Raw genomic sequence first — 21514 nt, 5'->3', positions numbered from 1 at the left:
TTCACTGAGTCATTCAGTAAATCTTTATAGATGGGCTGCTTTATTTTAGGCACTAGGGTGTATTTGATATTTATCTGAACTACTAAACAAATTGAAGTTATTCTGTAAACTAAGAGTTAAGTTTGATGTTTAAATATTTTTTAAAAAGGTCTCTCTTCACTTCTAATTAAATAATGGAAGAAAAAGCATAGAATTTTAAAATTTATTGTTACTGTTGTCTTAACATATTTAAGTCATGGATGTTATCTTAGTGAAATGTCAGTATACAATACTTTAATTAAAAAATTCATAATAAAGTTTTATTATGTATTGATTATAATATAATATTATTGATTTATGCAAGAGAAAGATGTTAAGAATGTAATATGAAAATGATATATCCAGGGACTATTTCATTCTTGTTTTTTCTTTGATGTAATTCATTTCTACACTAACTAACATGAGAGGAATGTCTGATGATTCTCAAGCACAGTAAATCTTTATCTTTTGTTATTTCTGAATGAATTAGGTTTACATTCTTTGTTTTTCTATATCCATTTATTATTTAATTTAACATTTATATTGAATCCCTGCACATACTAATGTGATGTGCTGCTTCATATGAAAATGTTGTTGTCAATAATGTACTCCTTTGAAAATTATTTTCCCATGAGATATCATTAGGACTTCTGCTAGCTAAATAAACAAGCAAAGTGAGTATGAAAATAAAGGAATAAAATATTAGATTTTAATGAGGAAGATACACACCAAAATAAACACAGATATATTGTACAAAGTATAATGGCTAGGTACACTTTGTCTGAGAAGTAGGTTTTTCAGCTGACTTTTGAAAGCTGAGATTGTGTCAGCTGTAGTCTAAGCTGGGGAAGAACCCTTCAGGCAGGAAGATCAGCAAGTTCCTCAGTTCTGGATGAGAAAGTGCCAGGTCTGTTTGAGGGACAGAAAGGAGGCCATTGTGGCCGAAGGAATCATGTAGGGTGTTATAGACCTTGTTAAGAAGTTTAAAATTATGCTAAACAAGTTGGGAAAACAGAGCGATTCTTTGGAAAGCTGAAGAGTGACACGATATAACTTAAGTTTAAAAGATGAATCTGGCTGCTTTGTGTATGATAGATTGTAGATGGGCAAGAATGGGAGTAAGGGAACCAATTATTTGGTGATTGCAGTACTACAGGAGAGAAGAGCTTTTACAGAGTTGTTCTTCATTATGTGGTGATATACCCTTAAGAAATGATAAGTTATGTGTTGAATTGCTGGAGGTCATATGCGAAATCACTTTTTCTCATGAATATATCATTGGCATGTGGGCAGCAATGGCAGGCAGCAGGACACATACCCAATCTCTCCATGTCTTTTGTTTACTTGATAATTCTTTGTGTGACATGTTGGTCTCATAATTTCAACTTATAATTTTAATATGATTCCATATTTATTTAATATAAATATTCAATATAAATATAAAATTCAATAAATATTCAATAAATATTGAATCATATTAAACTTATATGCTTAATATGTACTAAATACTATGGACATTGATTTCCCCTAGAACCAATACTGACTCTATATCTGAGTTGATACTATAATAAAACTTGCCAAGAAACAAATAATTTATGGTATTAACGTAATGTAAATATTTTCAAAATAATATGTATGAATAGCAAATATATTTTTAAAATGCTATAATGTGATTTTCTACTCTATATATTGTTAAGATCACTTAAACTACAACTATCTGGGAATCTGTTTCTTAGTTCAAAGTATCATGTGTATAAATCTGAGCTAAAATTTTGCAAAAATTAATTGCCTTCTGAGAATTTTTTTTTTGTAAATTAACTATATTTGGACTAAAAGTGCTAAAATAATGGCCGTTAAAATAATGACAATGAGACCAGTTTAATTCTAAGTGCTCATGATAGTGGCACAAATTGTTTAAGTCTAGCTTATTTATTTGCTTGTTTTAAAATTGCAGATGTGCTGTCTCTTAGGGAAGATGAATGTGCTCACAATTAGTCTTTAGTTGTCAATTTTCTGATTTATCTTTCTTTCATACTTTAAAAATTCAGACTAATACAAATTTTATTATATTTCATAAGTTAAATTAAAAAGTAATTTCTGAATTAATAACACATGGGTCATGCCACTGATTTAAAAACATTTCAAACTAGATAGATACATTTTCCAACTGGAAAATATTTTCTTAATTTCACATTCCTATAAATATTATAAATGTTATTTGAAATGCTAACCTAAATCTTAGAAATATTTTTGAACTAATAATATGAATAAAATTTAATGTTTATTTTCTGACTATTTGTTTGTATTCATTAATTCTTAGCCACAGTCAAGTAAACTCAGTTTTCTTATATTTCATGCTCTATCTTAGATTTTAAAGGCATAGTGCTTTTATTTTGCAGATTGTTGCCTTGCGTGAACAAAATGTTCATATACAAAGAAAAATGGCATCAAGTGAGGGATCCACAGAGTCAGAACATCTTGAAGGGATGGAACCTGGCCAGAAAGTCCATGAAAAGGTATGACACATATGACATGCTCTTACATGGAAGTGTTTACTTGCTGTATCATTTGACAGGAGTATGAAATATTTGTGTCATTCATGTAATAAACATTACTGTGTTTTGACTTGTTGATCAAAAGTGCAGTATTATTTCCTTTATCATTAATTGCTCCTAATTTGATTCTCTCAAAAATATGTGTGGGTTTATGCACATATATATATTTGAATTTTTCATTACTTGCTATTAACTTGATTCTCTTAAAAAGAATTTAATTACATATCTGTTTGAACGTATCTATAATTGAATAAATTATAAATTGAATAAATATCTAAATATATCTATATATCTCTATAGATATATTAATAATCTATATCCAAGACTGTTTAAAGTACAGTAACAATAATTTTGATTTATAAGTGGTATTATGTACAATTCATGACTAATCTATGGCTTATCACTGCAAAAATTTTTTTATAATATCTTATTTGACTTATTATTTTCCATGTGTTTGATAAGACCACAGCAGTACTCCAGTTAATGAGAAATTACGTAAAAAGATATCTGAAGTCATTAGACGTTTACTGTTTTTTAGAAGGAATTGATTTTCCTTTCGGGGGGGGGCATAGTCCCAGGCCAAGGAAACCAACAGTCTGTTTGGCACTTTTCTGTGCTGAACCACTTGTTCCCAGCACAAGAGAAAGAAGGTCAGTTGCTGGTAGGTCTGGAATCAGATTAAGATGACATAGGCATTTGCACATCCTGCGCATGAGGCTTAGACCATCTCCTGGATATTTGCAAGTTATAGCTCTGCATGCTTGAGCTCCTTAATCATCAAGACCTCATAAATCAGGTAGCTAAATTGGTGTCATTGTGAATATCAGGAGGTTTTAAAACATAGCGATTAAGAAGCAAGTGACCGTACCACAAAACAAATAGCACTAGACTTCTTATCATAAAATAAATTGAGCACTTCCTCATTTTTCCAGTTGAAACAAATGGAGAAGCTTCTTATGTTTCCTCCTTCAACTGTAAAAGCAAAAGAAGCCAAGTCAACCAGACATTTCCTGAGACCGCCATCAATTCTGGTGGCTGAGAAGCAAACAACTCTTCATTAAAGGCTTTACTATTTTAGCCTTTATCCATGTATTTTACAGAAATCTTAAGCTAGGTATTAACAATAAGCTACAATCTGACAGCTAGATTTCATGAGCTATATTTCAAATTTGAATAAAACTTATTCCTCTTTTCTTCAGATAATTAAACTGACATTAATTCAGTAAATAAACCACCAAGCTCTTTAGAATAGGGCATTTGCACACAATCCTCAGTTTAGGAAACTAACATGTCATTTTACTATTACTGTTTCATTTTAATTATGTCATCAGTAATACAGTGCTATACCTTTCCCCAGAGAATTACAGAATGACATTGGTTTGAGTATGAAAATGGACTTTATGGTCATCTAGTCTTTTTCTTAGAAGTCTTCAAAATATAGTGATGCCATATTATGCTAATCTGGACTAAAATTAAACAAATATGCTTTCAAAGGCATAAAGAACTTAAGATCTTGTCTATTCGCTAATAAACCATTTGGTGCTTAAAGCATTCCTCTAGTACTTCTGGGGAGTGGGGTACTCATACATGTAGTTTTTTTCAAATATTATTTTTTTTAAGATATAACCCCTAAATATTTAGGCATTATAGAATATAAGACAATTCATGTCAGATTAATTTTCAGAAACTGATTACAGAATTAGGATGAGGACCTATGAATAAATGATGTTTGTCTCTATTGGACTCAACAGATAGTGGTATATATGTGGAGGATTCTGAGTATTTGAAGACCTAAAGTACTTGTCTTTAACTTTCTTTGCCTTCCAGTTCTGGGTGAAGGCATTTCAGCCAGTGTAGAAGAGAAATTCTGTGCCATTGCTAACTCACTCACACTTTTTTATAGATGTAACTAAAGATTTTTAAACATTGTGATTATCGGCATACTTATTTTAAATTTCCCAATATTGTAGGAAGAGTGATTTCCAAATGCTTTGAAATAATGATATACTAGTATTTTTAAAAATATCATGCCCCTATCCTGCAATGTAATCCTAAAATATATGTCATATATTTTTTTAATTTTAAAAATAAATAAACTGTGCTTTAATTCATATTACTCCTGAGATGATTCAAGAAAGTACTTTAAAAGTTTTATTTATTATCATATTTCTTTGCCTGATATTTCCTTTGTTTTCAACTTTATTGAGATATAATTGACATATAAGATTTTATAAGTTTCAGGTGTGCAATGTGCTGGTTTGCTCTACAGATTGTGTAAAGTTAAGGTATACAGTGTGATGATTTTGTATAAGTATATATTGTAAAATGATTACCATGATAAGATTAGTTAATTCATTCATCACCGTGTGTGTGTGTGTGTGTGTGGTGAGAACATTTAAAATTTACTTTCTTAACAACTTTCAAGTATACAATATTAACTATAGTCACCATGCTGTACATTAGATCCCCAGAACTTATTCATCTTCTAACTGCTGACATTTTTTGATAAAAGCTGAAATAATATCCTAATTATTATTTTTATCATCCTTTTATAAATACTGCTAAATTATGCACCTGAACATTATAAATCATTTTTTCGAAATTATCCCCAATAACAGGATTATTTAAGGTATGTTAATACCATTCAACAACAAGTGTTATAAGATTGTAATTTAAATCCTAACACTTAATTTTTCAGTAACAAGTGTTTAAAAGGTATATTAAAACAAAGGAAAAGAGAATATTATTTTGGGGAGTGTCTATATTGGGGAGTAGCGAAGGTTATCAGCGTAGGCTGACTGTAGTATTAGTGTATAGACTGCACAGGGGTTGTTGGGAGGAAACATGAAACTATTGTCAGGTACTGTGGAGCTGTCAGAAAGTGACTTGCAAATCCTAGTCACAAGGATCGCCCTTTGTTTAGGGCAGTAAAGTTACTTAAATTACATAGTCAGGGTGGGTTATTAGCCAACAGGAGAGGTTTTACGGCAGTGGCTTGAAAACTCTGTTCACAAAATAGTTGATAAAAATAGTCTCATAAAAGCACACTCCGAAACAGGCCTATTACTCATAGAAAAGTTGTGTAATTATTACCAACATTTTGAAAACAAAAATGAAAAGAAAAAATAAGCTTAACTGAAACAATTTTGTTTCTGTGCGCCATGGATTTGATCAGGTGTTCTAGAAGAGCATTATTATCCACGGGATAATAAAAAAATTTTCAGAACACTAAATTTTACCTCATTAAAAGTTCAGGACTAGGATCCATAACTTTCTTCCTGTTGCTTTCCAGAGGGGAGTTAACTTGTGAAAAAGAAATTTTAATAAACATGCTTCATTTGTAAAAGAGATAGTAATGCTCCTGGCTCATATATTCTGTACTTCCAGTTATTTTTTCCAGCTGCAAATGTTTGCTAAGTAATGTGGGTAAGTAGTATGTTAGGCAGTGGTTGAGATTCAGAAGACATTCCCTGTAAAATTTGCAAAAGTGAAAATAATATGCAGTAAAAATAATCTGCCCAAATTAATATTGCAAAACATGATGAATAAAGTGGTGTCAAAAATGATACTAGAGTTTAAAGGAGAGATACATTAATTGTGACACGAAGTGTCAGAGAGGCAGTGTGGAACAGTGACTTGTTTGAAGTCAGTAGACCTGGATTCAAATCCCATCTCTGCCAATAACTACCTGGGTGTCCTTACTCTGTAACCTCCCTGAGTATCAGTTACAGGTAAATAGTCATGTCTAACTTGTAGCTTCGTTGTAAAGAATAGAAACACTGACTATGGATGACAAAATTCTTGACACATTGATTACAAGCAATAAACAGTATGGTTATAATATTTATTAATACTGTGTTCTCATGGTCATTAATTTTTCAATAAATATTTAGCGGTGACCTTATTGAAGTGCTGGGAAATTTGTCCTGTTCTGGGTGGTTGGGACGCTAATGAATAGGGCAGATGAGGGCACAGACAATAAGCACATACATGTAAAAGGGAGTGAATGTGATCAAGGGGCAGGTGCGAGGTGGGTGGGGAGGATAAGTAGACATGGCACTGAAGGGCTTTTCAGGAGGTGGAGTTTGAACCGGAACCCAAAAGAGTACAGAGAGTCAATGGAAAAGCTTAGAGTTTTTGAAACAAAGGAAACACTGCCAATGCACCGACAGTGGGAAAGAGCTTCTTGGGCACGTTCTTGGGAAGAAAGGATGGCAGGGTAATGTAGTCTAGCTGTCAGGAGAGGGAGAAGCAGGAGACAGGGCACACAGGGGCAGTGAGCAGGGGCCAGATCATTTAAGTTCTTGTCGGCTGTAGTAAGGAGTCCAATTTTATTTTCAGAGCAATGGGAAAACATAGAAGTGTTTTAAACATGGAAGCACCTTGATTAGATACTTTTTAAAAAAATCATTTGCACTACAATTTTGTGTCCATTTATCATTTTTTCACATATAAGACTTCTGAAGCAGTTAGACTCTTTTTCCTTTTCTTAATTGTACGGACAATGAAATTGATGCCTACTTAGAAAAACTAAATGACTTATTTGTCCAGAGCAGGACGAGAACCCTGGTCTTCTCACCTCCTTTGTACTCTCATGTTCCTTCATGCCAGGATGCTTTCTCTAGGTGTTATTATTGATCTTTGAAGATTCATTCTAATCCAACCTTATTTTTTTCTGATCTTTTAGTCTTTCATAATTACACATATTTATTTGTCTAGAGTTGATTATTCTACTTGAGTATGATTTTTTTTTTTAATTCTTTACTTCTTTTCCCAAAAATCTCTGTTATATTTTTTTACTCTGAACAGATGCTCCAAGGCAGTAACCATTTAAAATTTTTAACTACTATGAGTATGGCTTTTAAACCTGGGCAAGAGGGGTCGACAATTTAGCAGGTCTATCTCTGGCCCTCTGTGCCTCTCCCTAAGGATGAAGAGTCCGTGGGACCAGGGGAAATTGCACAGGTGTGAGCCACACCAGCACCCCTTTTTGACCACACGCCAAGTTCCTGGCAGCCCAGACTTTCTGACCACACAGACCTTAGCCTTCAGGGCCTGTATGAGCTTGTTTCTAGGAGCAACATCTGTCCCTGCCCGCCCTCCGGTGCACCCATCCCTGGACCTAAGAAGAGGCCAAGGGATGCCTGTTTTTTGGGTCCCACGGAGTTTGAAAGTGCTGACTGAGGTATCCACATATACACAGGTAAAACAGACCAGTATTCTGGAAGGGGCTGAGGCTGAGAAGAGAAGGAGAGCAGGCTACAGTCCAGGGCCATATCTGGGTAACTAAGTTCTGGTGTGGAACTTCAAGGAGTCTGAGAATTATTCATTCTGGCCTAAAAGCCAGTGTGAAGGTATTATTTCAAGGGAGATAGTAGGACATATTTTTATTTGGCAGTTTGTTAGCTTGATTTATAATTGTTACACATTTGGAGTTATGGCATGTAGGCCTCTCTTTGCTCTTTTGCCTTGGGCTCCACAAACTCTAAGGACCCACCTGTCTGCTACCCACTGTAAGAAATATGATTTAGTTGCAACATTTTACTATGCACGCACGTATGTGTGCATGTGTATGTATACATCTGTGTGCATGTGGGTGTAAAACTGAAACTGAAGTTTCACAAAACAATAGTTACACTTTACTATATGCAATGCATTTTGATAATTTTTTGTTCATTAGTGACTGAGGAATTACCGTAGTTCTTCCCAGAGCTAAGGGTGGCTGATCTTTCCAGTGATCACACAACAACACATCCTTGGCACGTCATGGGAGGTCCTTTCCAAACTGGCTGGCCTCTTCTCACCTCTCAAGCTTCTCTGCTTGTCACCCCACTTTGAACTTAGGTACTCTGCATGAACCGAGCTGATGCTCCCCTTTTCAAAAGTGTTGCCCTTGTTATTCTCTCCTCTTAGAATTTGACATTAATTTGTGACTGTTCTTTAAATTAATAAAATGCAACATAATAATTGGGTAATGTGTAAATGTGCAGGCTGAATAAATATAAAATCAGAAATAGATTTTTGTTTGCATTTTTTCAGTTATTTAATTCATGCCAGATAGGCAGAAGAACTTGGCCAAAAACATGTAAAACAAAATGAAGAATCAGTGGCAAGAATAATTCTGAGATCAGAAAATCTGGTAATTGTCTAATGGTTGCATTCTGTACATGAAGGACACTGAGCTGAAGTTTTATAAAAGATGAAATATGGGATGTGCCTTTACCAAAATTAAGGATTTTGTGGATTTTTAGTGATAGAAGGCTGTTTTAGACTGAACCACCAAGGACAAAAATGGGCACTTAGGAAAAGTTAGTATAACTATGTGAGCAATATGCACCTCAGTAATGACAAAAGACCTTTATTTCCTCATGCTATTGTGCCATATTATGAAATACCATAATATACAGATTCTACATAGTCTCATACAAACCTGTTAGCTGTATGTTTAAATGTTTGGCTTATGAATATACCACATATCTATTTAAAAATACTAGAAGATACCATTTATCACAAATGCTATTCTTTCAAAGATCTCTGCTATGTTCCAGCTGAAAGCCCTCATCCATAGGGATGTGTCCAGTTATTAACTGTATTTTGCCCATTTTTATGCCTTCTTCACTCCATGTCAACTACTGGCAGTAACTGTTCATCCAAACATTCAGTTCTTTGTTAATTGTGGCTTATTTTATGCATTATTGATTAAGCCCCAATTTCTTCTCTGTATCAAAGATAATTATCATTTGAATTTTTTTACGTCTGAATAGCCCTAACAGAATATTTTCTTCTGTGTATTGATCCCCTATATAGTGATCTAATTTCTCATAATGACATGATAATAGTGTATGCTTCTCTTTTAATTCATCAATTGAATTTTCAAGCAATGAAACCAGACAGAACTATGGGGTTTATGAATTTGCTATTTTGGGATTGGCACACCTCCTAGCAAAAAGAAGGTCCAAGTATAGCCCTCGATATATGAGGCAGGAGTGGCCTAGAGGACTACGATTGGCTAGAAAAGGGCCCAGAAGAGGCAAGGTTAGGCTGTTTCATGGTTCATCCATATGCACAGGAAGTTAGACTGTATCAATTTTATAGGAGTTGAGTATCAATTTTATAGGCTAGGAAGATTATGACCAAAAGTCATCTTTTATATACAATGATAAAAATAAGAAGTAAAAATCTTCTAATGTTGTATGGGAATTTACTAAGTTCAAAACAAATCTCTCTCTGAATGCAGTGACTGGATTTTTATGCTTTCACTATACTTTTAACAGATGGGAAGTGAAAGTGGAATTGACTCCTCTATCTTTAATAACAAATTTAGTATCATTTATATTATTAGCCCAGATTTGAGAGAAGCAGAAAAAACAATTTTTTGCTGAAGTAGGATAGTTTCAGACCTTAAAAGTCTGAGTGACTTACAAGAGTTTGACAGAAAGTTTGTTCATTTATCTCTGTCCTATTGGCATAATTTGAGTGTCTAGTCTGTGACAGGGACTCTGCTTTCTTATAGGGATATAGAGAAGAACAAATACTTTTCCTTCCCTCTTCATTGCTTTGTCTGATCTTTAAACCAATCCAGGAGAATTTTTAAGTCTATCATTCAGATTTTCTGCAATTGGCCTAATTTTATTTTTCACTTTGGTAGAGTTTATCCATCTTAACATTTCTCATGAAGCACGAGTTCCCCAGAAATTTAATGGATGTTTTACAGAACCCACTCCCCCCAGAAAAGAGATTTCTCAGGACAAGAATATTAATATATATTATGCTATACAATTTTGAACTGTTATCTTTACTGTCGTATTTATTAAAATTTATTAAAATTGCCCAAGGGGAAACGTAGTACACAGTGTTTCCTAAACTTGTATGACCAGAAATTCCCTTTATCTGCAGGAGGATTGCACGTGCCAAAATGAGTATTCTGAAAAATATTCCTTAATGCTGGCTCTGGCCTTTTAAAGATAGGCAGGCTGTTCTTCAAAGCTATCTGTAAACCGCATTAACAAAAGGGCTACATGCCAATGAGAACAAGATAAATAACTTGTATAAAGACCTTTACATTTTCCAAAAGTACTTTTACATAGTTGTTTTATTGGATTCCTGTAATAACCCTGTGATGTTTGTAGAGCAAAGATTACTGGCTCAAAGTCACATAGCTTGTGAGCAGGATGAGCCGAGATAAATAGTGTAACAAGTATACAGATATTAAAAGTGAACATGGGTGAAAACGGTAGCATATAAACTACCTGATTTCATGGATTTCAAAATATAAGAGTATTTACTTTAAGCAAAGTCTTAAATCTGTCCAGATGTCCAAAAGCATGAAAGAGCTTATCAGACTGAGCATGAGTCTTTAAAAAAAAAAAAAAAAAAAAAAAACCTTAGACAAAGATAACTTTGTTACACCCGTGAGTTACACCATGTGATGTCTCCACAATCATCTAGTCAAGTGTACTTCTCCAGCGACTCTTACTGTGCTCTCCTTTGCCATCAGTTTTTTTCTTCATCCATCCCATTCCTATAACATACAAAGTTCTTCCAACTTAAAAGAAATTCTCTTTTGGTCCTACTTATAGCATCAGCTGTTGCTCTATTTTCTACTCCCCTGTGCAGCAAAGCTCTTCGAAAGGCTCATCTACTCACTGTCTCCAGTTGCTTTCTTTGCTTTCTTTGTAAACCTATTCCAGGAAGGTCTTTGCTCCACCACTACACAGAAACCTCTCCTGTTACCATCATCACTAATTTTATATTGCTAAATACAGTGGCCAATTCTCAGCCCTTCTTGAGTTGATGTCATAGTTGTTCACCTTTTTTTTTTAATTTTTATTAGATTCACCTTTATTTTTCACTTGCAGTATAGGAAACTTCACTCTCTGTTTTTCTCTTCCCTCACCAGTGGCTCTGTCTCCGTCTCTTTCCTTGGATCCTATTCTTCTTCCTGACTTCTTTTTTTTAAGCATCTAGATAGGTACTTTATGTCCAGTGAGATTATTTTATCCTGAGAGTTACATTAAATTTGCTTTAAACTCCTGTCCCCATCCAATGGAAACTCCTATATAGTTTCCAAGATGTTTTCAAATTCCAGAAAGTTTACATTCTCATGGTCAGACCTTGCTCTAATATTTATTTGTTTGTTTGTTTGTTTATTAAAGTATAGTTGATTTACAATATTGTATTCGTTTTAGGTGTACAACATAGTAGTTCAGTATTTTTATAGATTATATTCCATTTAGAGTTACTATAGAATATTGGCTATATTGCCTGTTTTCTTCTTGAATTCTTAAAGTTGAGGTGACCCGGGGCTCGGTTCTCCATCTTTTCTGTCAGTGATTTCAATCAGCCTCATAGCCTTAAATGCTGTCCATATGCTAATGACTTACAAATCTTTACCTCTACAGACCCTACAACCAAGTATATATATATATATCCAACTGCCTATTGAACATCTATCATCTCCACATGTGTATCTAAAAGGTACTGAACCTTAAAATGTCAAAAACCTTACCTTTTGATATTCCCCTCCAAAACTCCCTGCATCTTCTCCATCTCAAATTATGGAAATCTCACCTTTCCAGTTGTTCAATCTAAAGAATTTGGAGTTATCCTCAAGTCCTCCCTGTGTCTCACACCCCACATCAAACTGTAAAGAAATTCTATTTGCTCTACTTTCAAAATATATCCAGAATCTGCCACTTCTCACCACTTCCACTAAACACTCTGCTCTAAACCACTATCATCTCTCACCTAGATTATTGTAATCACCTCCTTCCAAGTCTCTCTGCTTCTCTTGTGGGCCCTTATTGTCTATTTTTAACATGACATGAATCAGAGTGATGCTTTAAAACATAAATCTGAACGTGTCAATCATATGCTCAAAACTCTGCAAATGCTTCCCATTTACACAAGGCTCTGCATGATTTGACTTTCCTCATTTTATGACTTCATCTCCACCATCACCCCAGCCACACTGGCCTCCTGTTTACTTCTGACTTGCTCTTCCTTCTGTCTAGAATGCCCTTCTTCCAGATATCTGCGTGGCTATCCTCATTTCCATCAAGCCTTTGTTCAAATGTCATCAATATATTCTAATATTCTAATATAAAGTATAATTCATTTATTTATAATGTCTATAATTTATAGTCTGTCACCCCAGCTAAGAATAAACTCCATGAGGGTTAAAATCTGTTTTATTCCTGGTGAAGCTTAGGTGCCTAGAACAGCTCGTGGCACATGGTAAGCCCTTAATAAGAATATGTTAAATAAATAAATACCACACTATTTTAACTATTATAACATTAAATCTTGATCCTTAGAGTTTAATTATAATATCAGCTTTTGAATTCCCATTTTAAAACCCTATTGATATTTTCACTGAAATTGCTTAAATAAATTAATTAATTTGGGGAGAATAGTCACCTCTATGATATATTGTCTTGCCATCTGTAATATGTTTTGAGTCTCCATTTATTTGTGTATTGTTTTATGTTCTTCTATAATATTGTTTAATTTTTCACATAGAGGTATTGTAGATTGTTAGATTTTATTTCTTATATATTGGTTCAATACAGTGTGGAATAGCGTGGGTCAGAATGGTATGCTTGACTTTATAGTCTTTAAAGTATCACTTCAAAATCGGTGGCCCCTCAAAATCAAATGCCACCCAGGTACTATTGCAATAACCCACTGACATACAAGCTAAATGAAACCATTCCATACCAATCACTGGCCTGGTTTTGAAGTTCCACTAACAGTAGTGTCATTCCCTAACTGAGTGGTTCTTCAGAGGTTTTCCTTTCTCCAAGTTATATCAGACTGAGGCTTAGTTTCACACTTAAGTTCCCAAATGCATCAAGATGACTGAGCCAGGAAGGTTTTTCCAGTCTTAGCCACACACCAAGCTGGAACCTGCTGACATTGGATAGTGAACTCAGGTCTCAGTCCAAACTCTTACTTCCCTCATGGTAAATTCTCCTTGTGATCTCTTGGAGCCCTTTCTGATCTAGTCAGTTGTCTTAGTCTGTGAGAGAATTTGAAATAACACTGAACTTCACAGTTAAACGGAGAGCAATTGAAAGTCTCTCAACATCATTAATCATTAGAGAAATGCAAATCAAAACTACAATGAGATATCATCTCACAGCAGTCAGAATGGCCATCATCAAAAAATCTACAAACAATAAATGCTGGATAGGGTATGGAGGAAAGGGAACCCTCTTGCACTGTTGGTGGGAATGTAAATTGATACAGCCACTATGGAGAACAGTATGGAGGTTCCTTAAAAAACTAAAAATAGAACTACCATACGACCCAGCAATCCCACTACTGGACATATACCCTGAGAAAACCATAATTCAAAAAGAGTCATGTACCAAAATGTTCATTGCAGCTCTATTTACAATAGCCAGGACATGGAAGCAACCTAAGTGTCCATCAACAGATGAATGGATAAAGAAGATGTGGCACATATATATACAATGGAATATTACTCAGCCATTAAAAAGAAACGAAATTGAGTTATTTGTAGTGAGGTGGATGGACCTAGAGTCTGTCATACAGAGTGAAGTCAGTCAGAAAGAGAAAAACAAATACCGTATGCTAACACATATATGTGGAATCTAAAAAAAAAAGAAAAGAAAAGAAATGGTCATGAAGAACCTAGGGGCAAGACGGGAATAAAGACACAGACCTACTAGAGAATGGACTTGAGGACACGGGGAGTGGGAAGGGTAAGCTGGGACGAAGTGAGAGAGTGGCATGGACATATATACACTACCAAATGTAAAATAGATAGCTAGTGGGAAGCAGCCACATAGCACAGGGAGATCAGCTTGGTGCTTTGTGACCACCTAGAGGGGTGGGATAGGGAGGGTGGGAGGGAGGGAGACGCAAGAGGGAGGAGATATGGGGATATATGTATATGTATAACTGATTCACTTTGTTATAAAGCAGAAACTAAAACACCATTGTAAAGCAGTTATACTCCAATAAAGATGTTAAAAAAAAAAAAAAAAAAAAGAAGTCTCTCTTTTCCTCTCCCTCCGGAGGTTTCATGCTAATTGTGCAAACCCCCTCCCCCCACCACCCCCCCCCATCAAAACACTGTGGAAGAAATCATTTATCAAGGCTCCACTAAATATTCTTCCTCTGGGACAGGGGTGTATACTTTTCTTATATTTACATATCTAAAAGGACTGCTTAGTAATTCTTCCAGCTAGAAAGATCCTCTTCAGTGTTACTTCTGTATTCTGTAGCTGAACAAAGAAACATTTGAAGACTTTCAATTGAAAACAAAAATAAAAAACAATAACAAACAAAAAAACTCCTTATGCACACTTCATCTCCTTATATCTTCTAATTATATAGATTAAGAATTTTACAGATGAATGTTTTTCCACATTAATAATTCAATATTTTTATTTCATGTTGTAATATGAGAAATAGCTACTTTTTATATTTATGAGTGTTATTAACATTGATCATGGCAACAATTGACTAGAAATTTCTCATCTTTTATTTAGATTTAAGACACTATAAAAATGAAGTATATGTCTATTAAGCCACATACATCAGCTAGTGAAGGATGTGTATTCTAGTTTAAGCATTATAACAACTTCAGAATAACAGAAATTCCTCAGATGAAAAGATTCTTAAATTCAGTGGAAATTAAAAAGTGGCCTAGAATTTCTGTAAAGATAATAAATCTGTTTTATACTTATTAACAAAACACTATTGATCACATTAAACTAAGAACCGACAAGCAAAGGTCTATTGCTGGATATTTTAATTGAATAAAATTATCAGGAATTTACTGTATCATAATGAGTTTGCATATCTCAGTGTTTAACAGTAAAATTATTAATGGAGAAGTAACTATAAGAAATCATCTGGGGGGGCTCCCCTGGTGGCTCAGTGGTTAAGAATCTGCCTGCCAATGCAGGGGACACGGGTTCGAGCCCTGGTCCAGGAAGATCCCACATGCCGCAGAGCAACTAAGCCCGTGTGCCACAACTACTGAGCCTGCACTCTAGAGCCTGCGAGCCACAACTACTGAAGCCTGCGTGCCTAGAACCCATGCTCTGCAAAAAGAGAAGCCACCGCAATGAGAAGCCCACGCACCTCAACGAAGACCCAATGCAGCCAAAAATTAATAAATAAAAATAAATACATTTATTAAAAAAAAAAGAAAAAGAAATCATCTGGTCTAGAAACCTTCCAAGCAGGGCAATATTTAGTCAATTCTATTATAGAGGTTTGTTTCTTCTCATCTTTCAGAAATAAGAGATAAAGTCAAGTCGTTCTGTTTGAAATATTACATTAAAAAATAATTAGTTGATTCTAGAGTCTAATATTCTTGGGTCTATTATCACATCTTTTATTACATTTATTTCACCAACAATTTTATTATTTTATTACTTTGAAGCTTTTCCTCTTTATGCCGATTTTTTAGGTTTGATGAATAAATTAGATACAGTTATTAGTAAAGTACCTGGATAATATAGATCTGTGGTTCTTAATCTCAACTAAACATTGCAATTACTTAGGGAGATTTAAAAACAATTATATGTCTGGACCCCACCCTTGGATATGGTCTAGAGTGGTTTCCATTCTATATTTTTATTCAGTTCTTCCAAGGATTCTAATGGTTGAGAATAACTGATGTGGAATACAAATATTAGTTCTGCTTTGTTATAGGCTCTAGGTTTGCAGGGATTGTAAATAAATGATTTACATGTAATGAAACAGATTTAAGGAGTCACTGTGGAATTAGACGTAACAGCTGTGAATTCTGTGCTGGAGAATTTCAAATCAAAGACAAAATGTTGTTATTTGTTGGACAAGATTTGAAACCTGAAGTCAGGTCTGATTTTTGAGAGCTAAAAGCAATATGGAGATTAACAAAAACAGTGTAGGCAGATGCCCAAAAGCCATAGCCTTGAAGCATTAGGAGTCCCCAGTGCTGAATTACTATCTGGTCCTTATGAATTTGGTTAATTGGTTGCTTTATTTGGTTTATTCTTTTTTCCCACATTATGCTGCATTTAAGCAGGAGTCTTCATATTCTGAGTACCCAACCTAGTGTCTGGCATATGGTAGAAGCTAAACAGTTTTGGTGATTGAATGAATGAATAAATGAAACAATAAGTAGATTTAATGAATGGATAAATGAAATGATAAATGAACAAGAGAGAATGAACAAAAAAAGAAAGAGAGAGAAAATTGACAAAAGAAGAAAGTAAGGAGAGGGGTAGGTAGAGAGAAAGTACAGACTCCTAGGAATATGAAACTGGAATACCTTCGTTCAAATCTTAATCTTATGACTTTTTAGTAGTGTGACCTTAAGCAAAATACATTCTGTGCTTCAATTTCCTTTTCTGTATCCAATAGGCTGTTACAGGGATTAAAGAGTTTATGCACATAATGCATGTGGAACAGTACCTGACACTTAGTCAGAACTTAATAATGTTAGGGAAATGGAGTAATTGTTACAAATGAAAGCTTAGAGCCAGAAAAATTTTTAGCTATAAGTTCTTGGATAAGTACTCAATAAATGTAAGCTATTATTATAATTTGTCATTATTCTAGTGAAAGATACTGTTGTATACGGGGATTTGGAGGCAAATCCAAATCTGAGAATTTGAAGTAAAATGAGGAGCATAACGATCTCTCGGAATAAAAGGAAATATTTGCTAGGATATCAGATTGACTGAAATCTTCCTAGTCCCTTCTTTGGTCAAGGCCTGGTCTCAGATTTACTCATATAGTCCACATTACAGACTTCATTATCAGCCTATGGAATCCCTGACTGGTTCCATCTTTCATTCTGTTATGTATATTTCTTTCATCCTAATACATTGATGACTCGCATGGAATTTACAATGAACTATCAGCTCTAATTTTTGTTACTTATTATTTTTATGCCTATGAACACTTCCTTTTTTTGGATTTGGGGTTTTTTTCTTTATTCTTTGTTCTACATTTCTTTAGTACTACATTTCTCTTTTCCTCACAGAATGAAATATATTTTATTACTTTCCTGTTTTAAGGATTTCTTCATATCTGCTGAAGAATTATTGGTGCTGGATATTTATGTTAATGATTGAAAATCTTAGTGTAACTTCTTTGACCAGACAATCAATAATTCATCTCTAACCATAAAATTTCATAGAACTATTTTCAAAAATGAAATGGAACTGCTTATTGTTTACCCCTTAAATGCTGATGAATTTTAAGTATATCTATGCCTCTAATATCTGAATTAATAGTAAGATAAATTCCTAATTTCCACTCTTTAGCATCTTTTTCTATTTTCTCTAGAAAGATTAATAAACCATGAGAAGTAAAATGCATAAAAGAAAAAAAGAGCTTTTTGAAATTCATTAGGAGAGAATCAAAGACTTTTATATTTTAGTCATGAAAAACATGGGCAGGGAGGTGTCAAAAATGTACAAGTCAAGTTCAGAAATATGTTCATAATAAAGTTTAAATTATCAGCTGCCGTAGTGACTATAGTTAACAATACTGTATTGTGTATTTGAAAGTTGCTAAGAGAGTGGATCTCAGATGTTCTCACTACAAAATAAAAACGGTAATCATGTGAGGTGATGGCTGTGTTAACTAACCTTATTGTGGTCATCATTTCACAATGTATATATACAACAAATCATCACTTTATACACCTTAAACTTACACAATGTTATATGTCAGCTATATCTCAGTAAGTCTGGGGAAATGTCAGCTATATCTCAGTAAGTCTGGGGAAAAATTGTCTACTGCCAAGTGTAATAGCTCCTGAGGAAAATGAAAAAGGTCAACCAAATATTCATTCCGCATGGGCAGCACCATCAAACTCTAAAAATTTATCATTAACATAGCTCCTAAATCCTCTGGAATAGCTTGTCAAGAAATATCTATCCAAGGGAGAAATCAATTATTAAGTTATGTTAATATAGCAATTTAAATGCCCTCTATTCTGTACACTCAAGAGGCACTCTCATCACTTAAAAGCACTGTGAAAAATTATTTATTATTATGTTTAACAAACTGCTATTCTTTGGCAGGAGAGCAATGTGTGGCCACAAATATATGCCCAAAATAAGTAATAACCATGAAAGGAGCATAAAATGCAGAATTAAAATGGTCACATTAGTAATTTAACTGTGCCACTGTTTTTTAAACATGTTAGAGTATTCTTTAATATATGCTAAAGCTAGAAGTAGAGTGAAAAAAATATTAATGGTTAGGTCATTTTGCCAGAGATTATCAAATTCAGAGAGACCTATTTCCATTTTTTACCTGGTGTAATATGGAAGAACATGTCTAAATTCCTGGCTTCATCTCATGAGAAGTCACTGTGACTGTGACATGATGAGGCCTCCGGGGCTTCATTTATTCCACTTGGTCTTACACATAGCCTGTCTATTTTGACCATATTATTTATTTTAAGGTGCATTTATAACAATGGTTTCCTAATTTTACTTCAAATTTTTCCACTCTTATAGATAATTCATCTATATAGTGCTTTTAAAACAGGATAAAAAAAGACTAAATTCCCTGTCATAAACTTTATACAATGAAAGCTAAGTATATTGTCACTATATTTCTTTTCTTTTTGAATCCTTACTGTTTTTCCTAAAACTCATCATTTTCATTAATAGAAACATTCATTCATTCATCCAACAAATAGATTTTTGTGGAAGATGCTATTCTGGTCACTAGAGACATAGAAGTAATCAAAACATTTATTTAGTCAACAAAAGTCTATTGCATCATGTGCCAGGCATCTTTCTAGACACTTGTGATACACCAAAGAGTAAACATATGAAGGCTCTTTACCTCCTGAAATTTATAATCCAGCAAGTTGGAGGAGGTTAGCAGAAAATAAACAATAAATATAAATAAGTAAATCATTTGTCATGTTAGAAGATGATAAATGCTATTGAAGAAAAAAAAATTAGAGAAACACAAAAGGATCAAGAGTCCTAGGGAGACATAGGGATGGAGACAGTTTGCACTTTTAAATAAGGTGGTCAAGATTGGCGTCCTTGAAATTGTTGAGGTTTTCAGTCATGTGGGTGACTAGGGGAAGAGCATTCCAAGCAGAAGGAAGAACTAAGCAAAGACTGTAACTTGGGACAGTGATTGACTTTATTAGAGGAACAATGAGTTTGCCAGTGTGGCTGAAGCAAGAGAGCAAATGGGAGAATAGTAGCAGAGAGTTCAGAGAGGTAAAGGCATGGGGGGAGGGGAAGGGAGTAGGGGAGGGGAAGGGGGATGGGGCAGTGGTTATTGCTCACTGTAAGTTTTCACTCTTGTGGTGAGTAGAATGAAAAACCATTGTAGTGTTTTGAGCAGAGGAATAACTTTATCTATCATGTAACAAGATCACCATGGATCACTCTGGTTGTTTTAAGAATGAACATAAAAGGACAAAGTTAGAAGCAAAGAGACCAGTTAGGAGGTTATTACAGTGATTCTAGTGAGAGTAGATGATGCAGACAAGGGCTGGTGTTGAGCAGAAAAAACCAGCTACCAATCCCAGGTGAGGATTTGCACGGAGGATGGCAAAGATCATAACAATACCAACCACCAGAAGTCGGAGCCCACATACCTCAGCCTATTGCATCTTCTGGGGTTGCGTAGTCAGCAAAGAGGACTGACGACAACAAGGAGCTCCTTGACATGCAGGAGGTAGCATACATGGGTAAGATTCACATGTACTGCAAAGATAAAGCAAACATGTTTTCCTAATAGATTGCCCCTGCTCTGCTCATAGAATCTTCCTCCGGTTCCCATCTCACCCAGAGTAAAAGTCAAAGTTCTACGGTGATCTCAAGAACCCACATCATCTGCCCATCTATATCCACCCCCATCCTCTTGCTGTAGTTCATTCCATTCTAGCCACACTGGGTCCCCTTGAAAATTCTAAACCCACTTGTGTCTCCCAACCTTTCATCTTTCCAACTGGAACAACACTACTCACAGAAAGGAGAAGAGAGGCAGCAAGATCAGCATCTGTAGCCTGCACAAATCTCCCGTGACTAGGGAATTGGTCCTTCCTGGTAGCAGAGGCAGGACAATGGACTGCACGCACCCCACTCATGCTGCAGGGGAAGACCCATTCTCTTCCCTTGAGGGACAGATACACTGGTGGGGCTGGCCAGGTGACATATAGCACATACAATACAAGGAAGTTCACTGCATACCTAGAACAGGGAAAAGGTTTCTCCTAATAAGGAAGAAGAATCTGGGGCCAAGTTACAGCTTGACACCTAGCTTCCATGTAGGGGAATATTCCAGACGCAGGACATTGACTGGGCAATCCTGGAGAGGGTTGGCAGTTTGCATGAAGACTGCCTCCCCAACAGGTGACAGCAGTAGACAGCATGAAAATGAGTCATATTTATTCTATTGCAAAGATAAGGCAAACATGTTTTTCTAATAGACTCAGTAGGAGATGGGAGAAAAAGAGAGGACTTGGTGGTGACTCCAAAGTTTTTCAGCCTGTGGAAGCATATGGAAGGATGGAGTTTTTACCAACTGAGCTGGTGAAGGTTGAAGGTGAAACAGATTTGGGGAAGAGGCACAGGAATTTGCTTTTGAACATTCTGAGTTTGGTTGGACTGCCTATTTGATATTCAAGCAGGAAAATGGAGTAGCAGTTGAACATACAAGAATATACAGGTTAAGCCTGGGATAGAGAGAAAATTTAGGAATATGTATTTTAGTGAGTGAGACAGACAACCAACAAAATACATATTACATAGCAGAAATTAAAGACCTCTCTGATAAAGTGATATGTGAAGAGATCTTTAAGATACATTCTTGGTCACCTTTGACGATCCTCCCCTCTGACTCCACAGGTGGCTTCATCCAGTGTTATAATTTTTCATAGGAAACATCCATGCCCTGCCTACTCCTGACTGCAGGCTCATGCAGCA

At 35.0% G+C, this 21514-nt stretch overlaps 1 protein-coding gene across 2 annotated transcripts in view; it reads left to right on the top strand.

Annotated features, from left to right (window-relative positions):
* Window positions 1-21514, top strand: part of PPFIA2 (PTPRF interacting protein alpha 2) — a 470795-nt gene that overhangs the window by 329998 nt on the left and 119283 nt on the right. For both annotated transcript variants that reach the window (XM_068559618.1, XM_068559619.1), the window contains exon 7: window positions 2418-2534. In XM_068559618.1, coding sequence (XP_068415719.1) covers window positions 2418-2534 — 117 coding nt within the window. The remainder of the gene's footprint in view (window positions 1-2417; window positions 2535-21514) is intronic.

This window comes from Eschrichtius robustus, chromosome 13 (genome assembly GCF_028021215.1).
Source record: "Eschrichtius robustus isolate mEscRob2 chromosome 13, mEscRob2.pri, whole genome shotgun sequence".
Lineage (NCBI taxonomy): Eukaryota > Metazoa > Chordata > Mammalia > Artiodactyla > Eschrichtiidae > Eschrichtius > Eschrichtius robustus.
The sequence above is the reverse complement of the archived record's forward strand: the minus strand, read 5'-3'. Positions and strand labels throughout refer to the sequence as shown.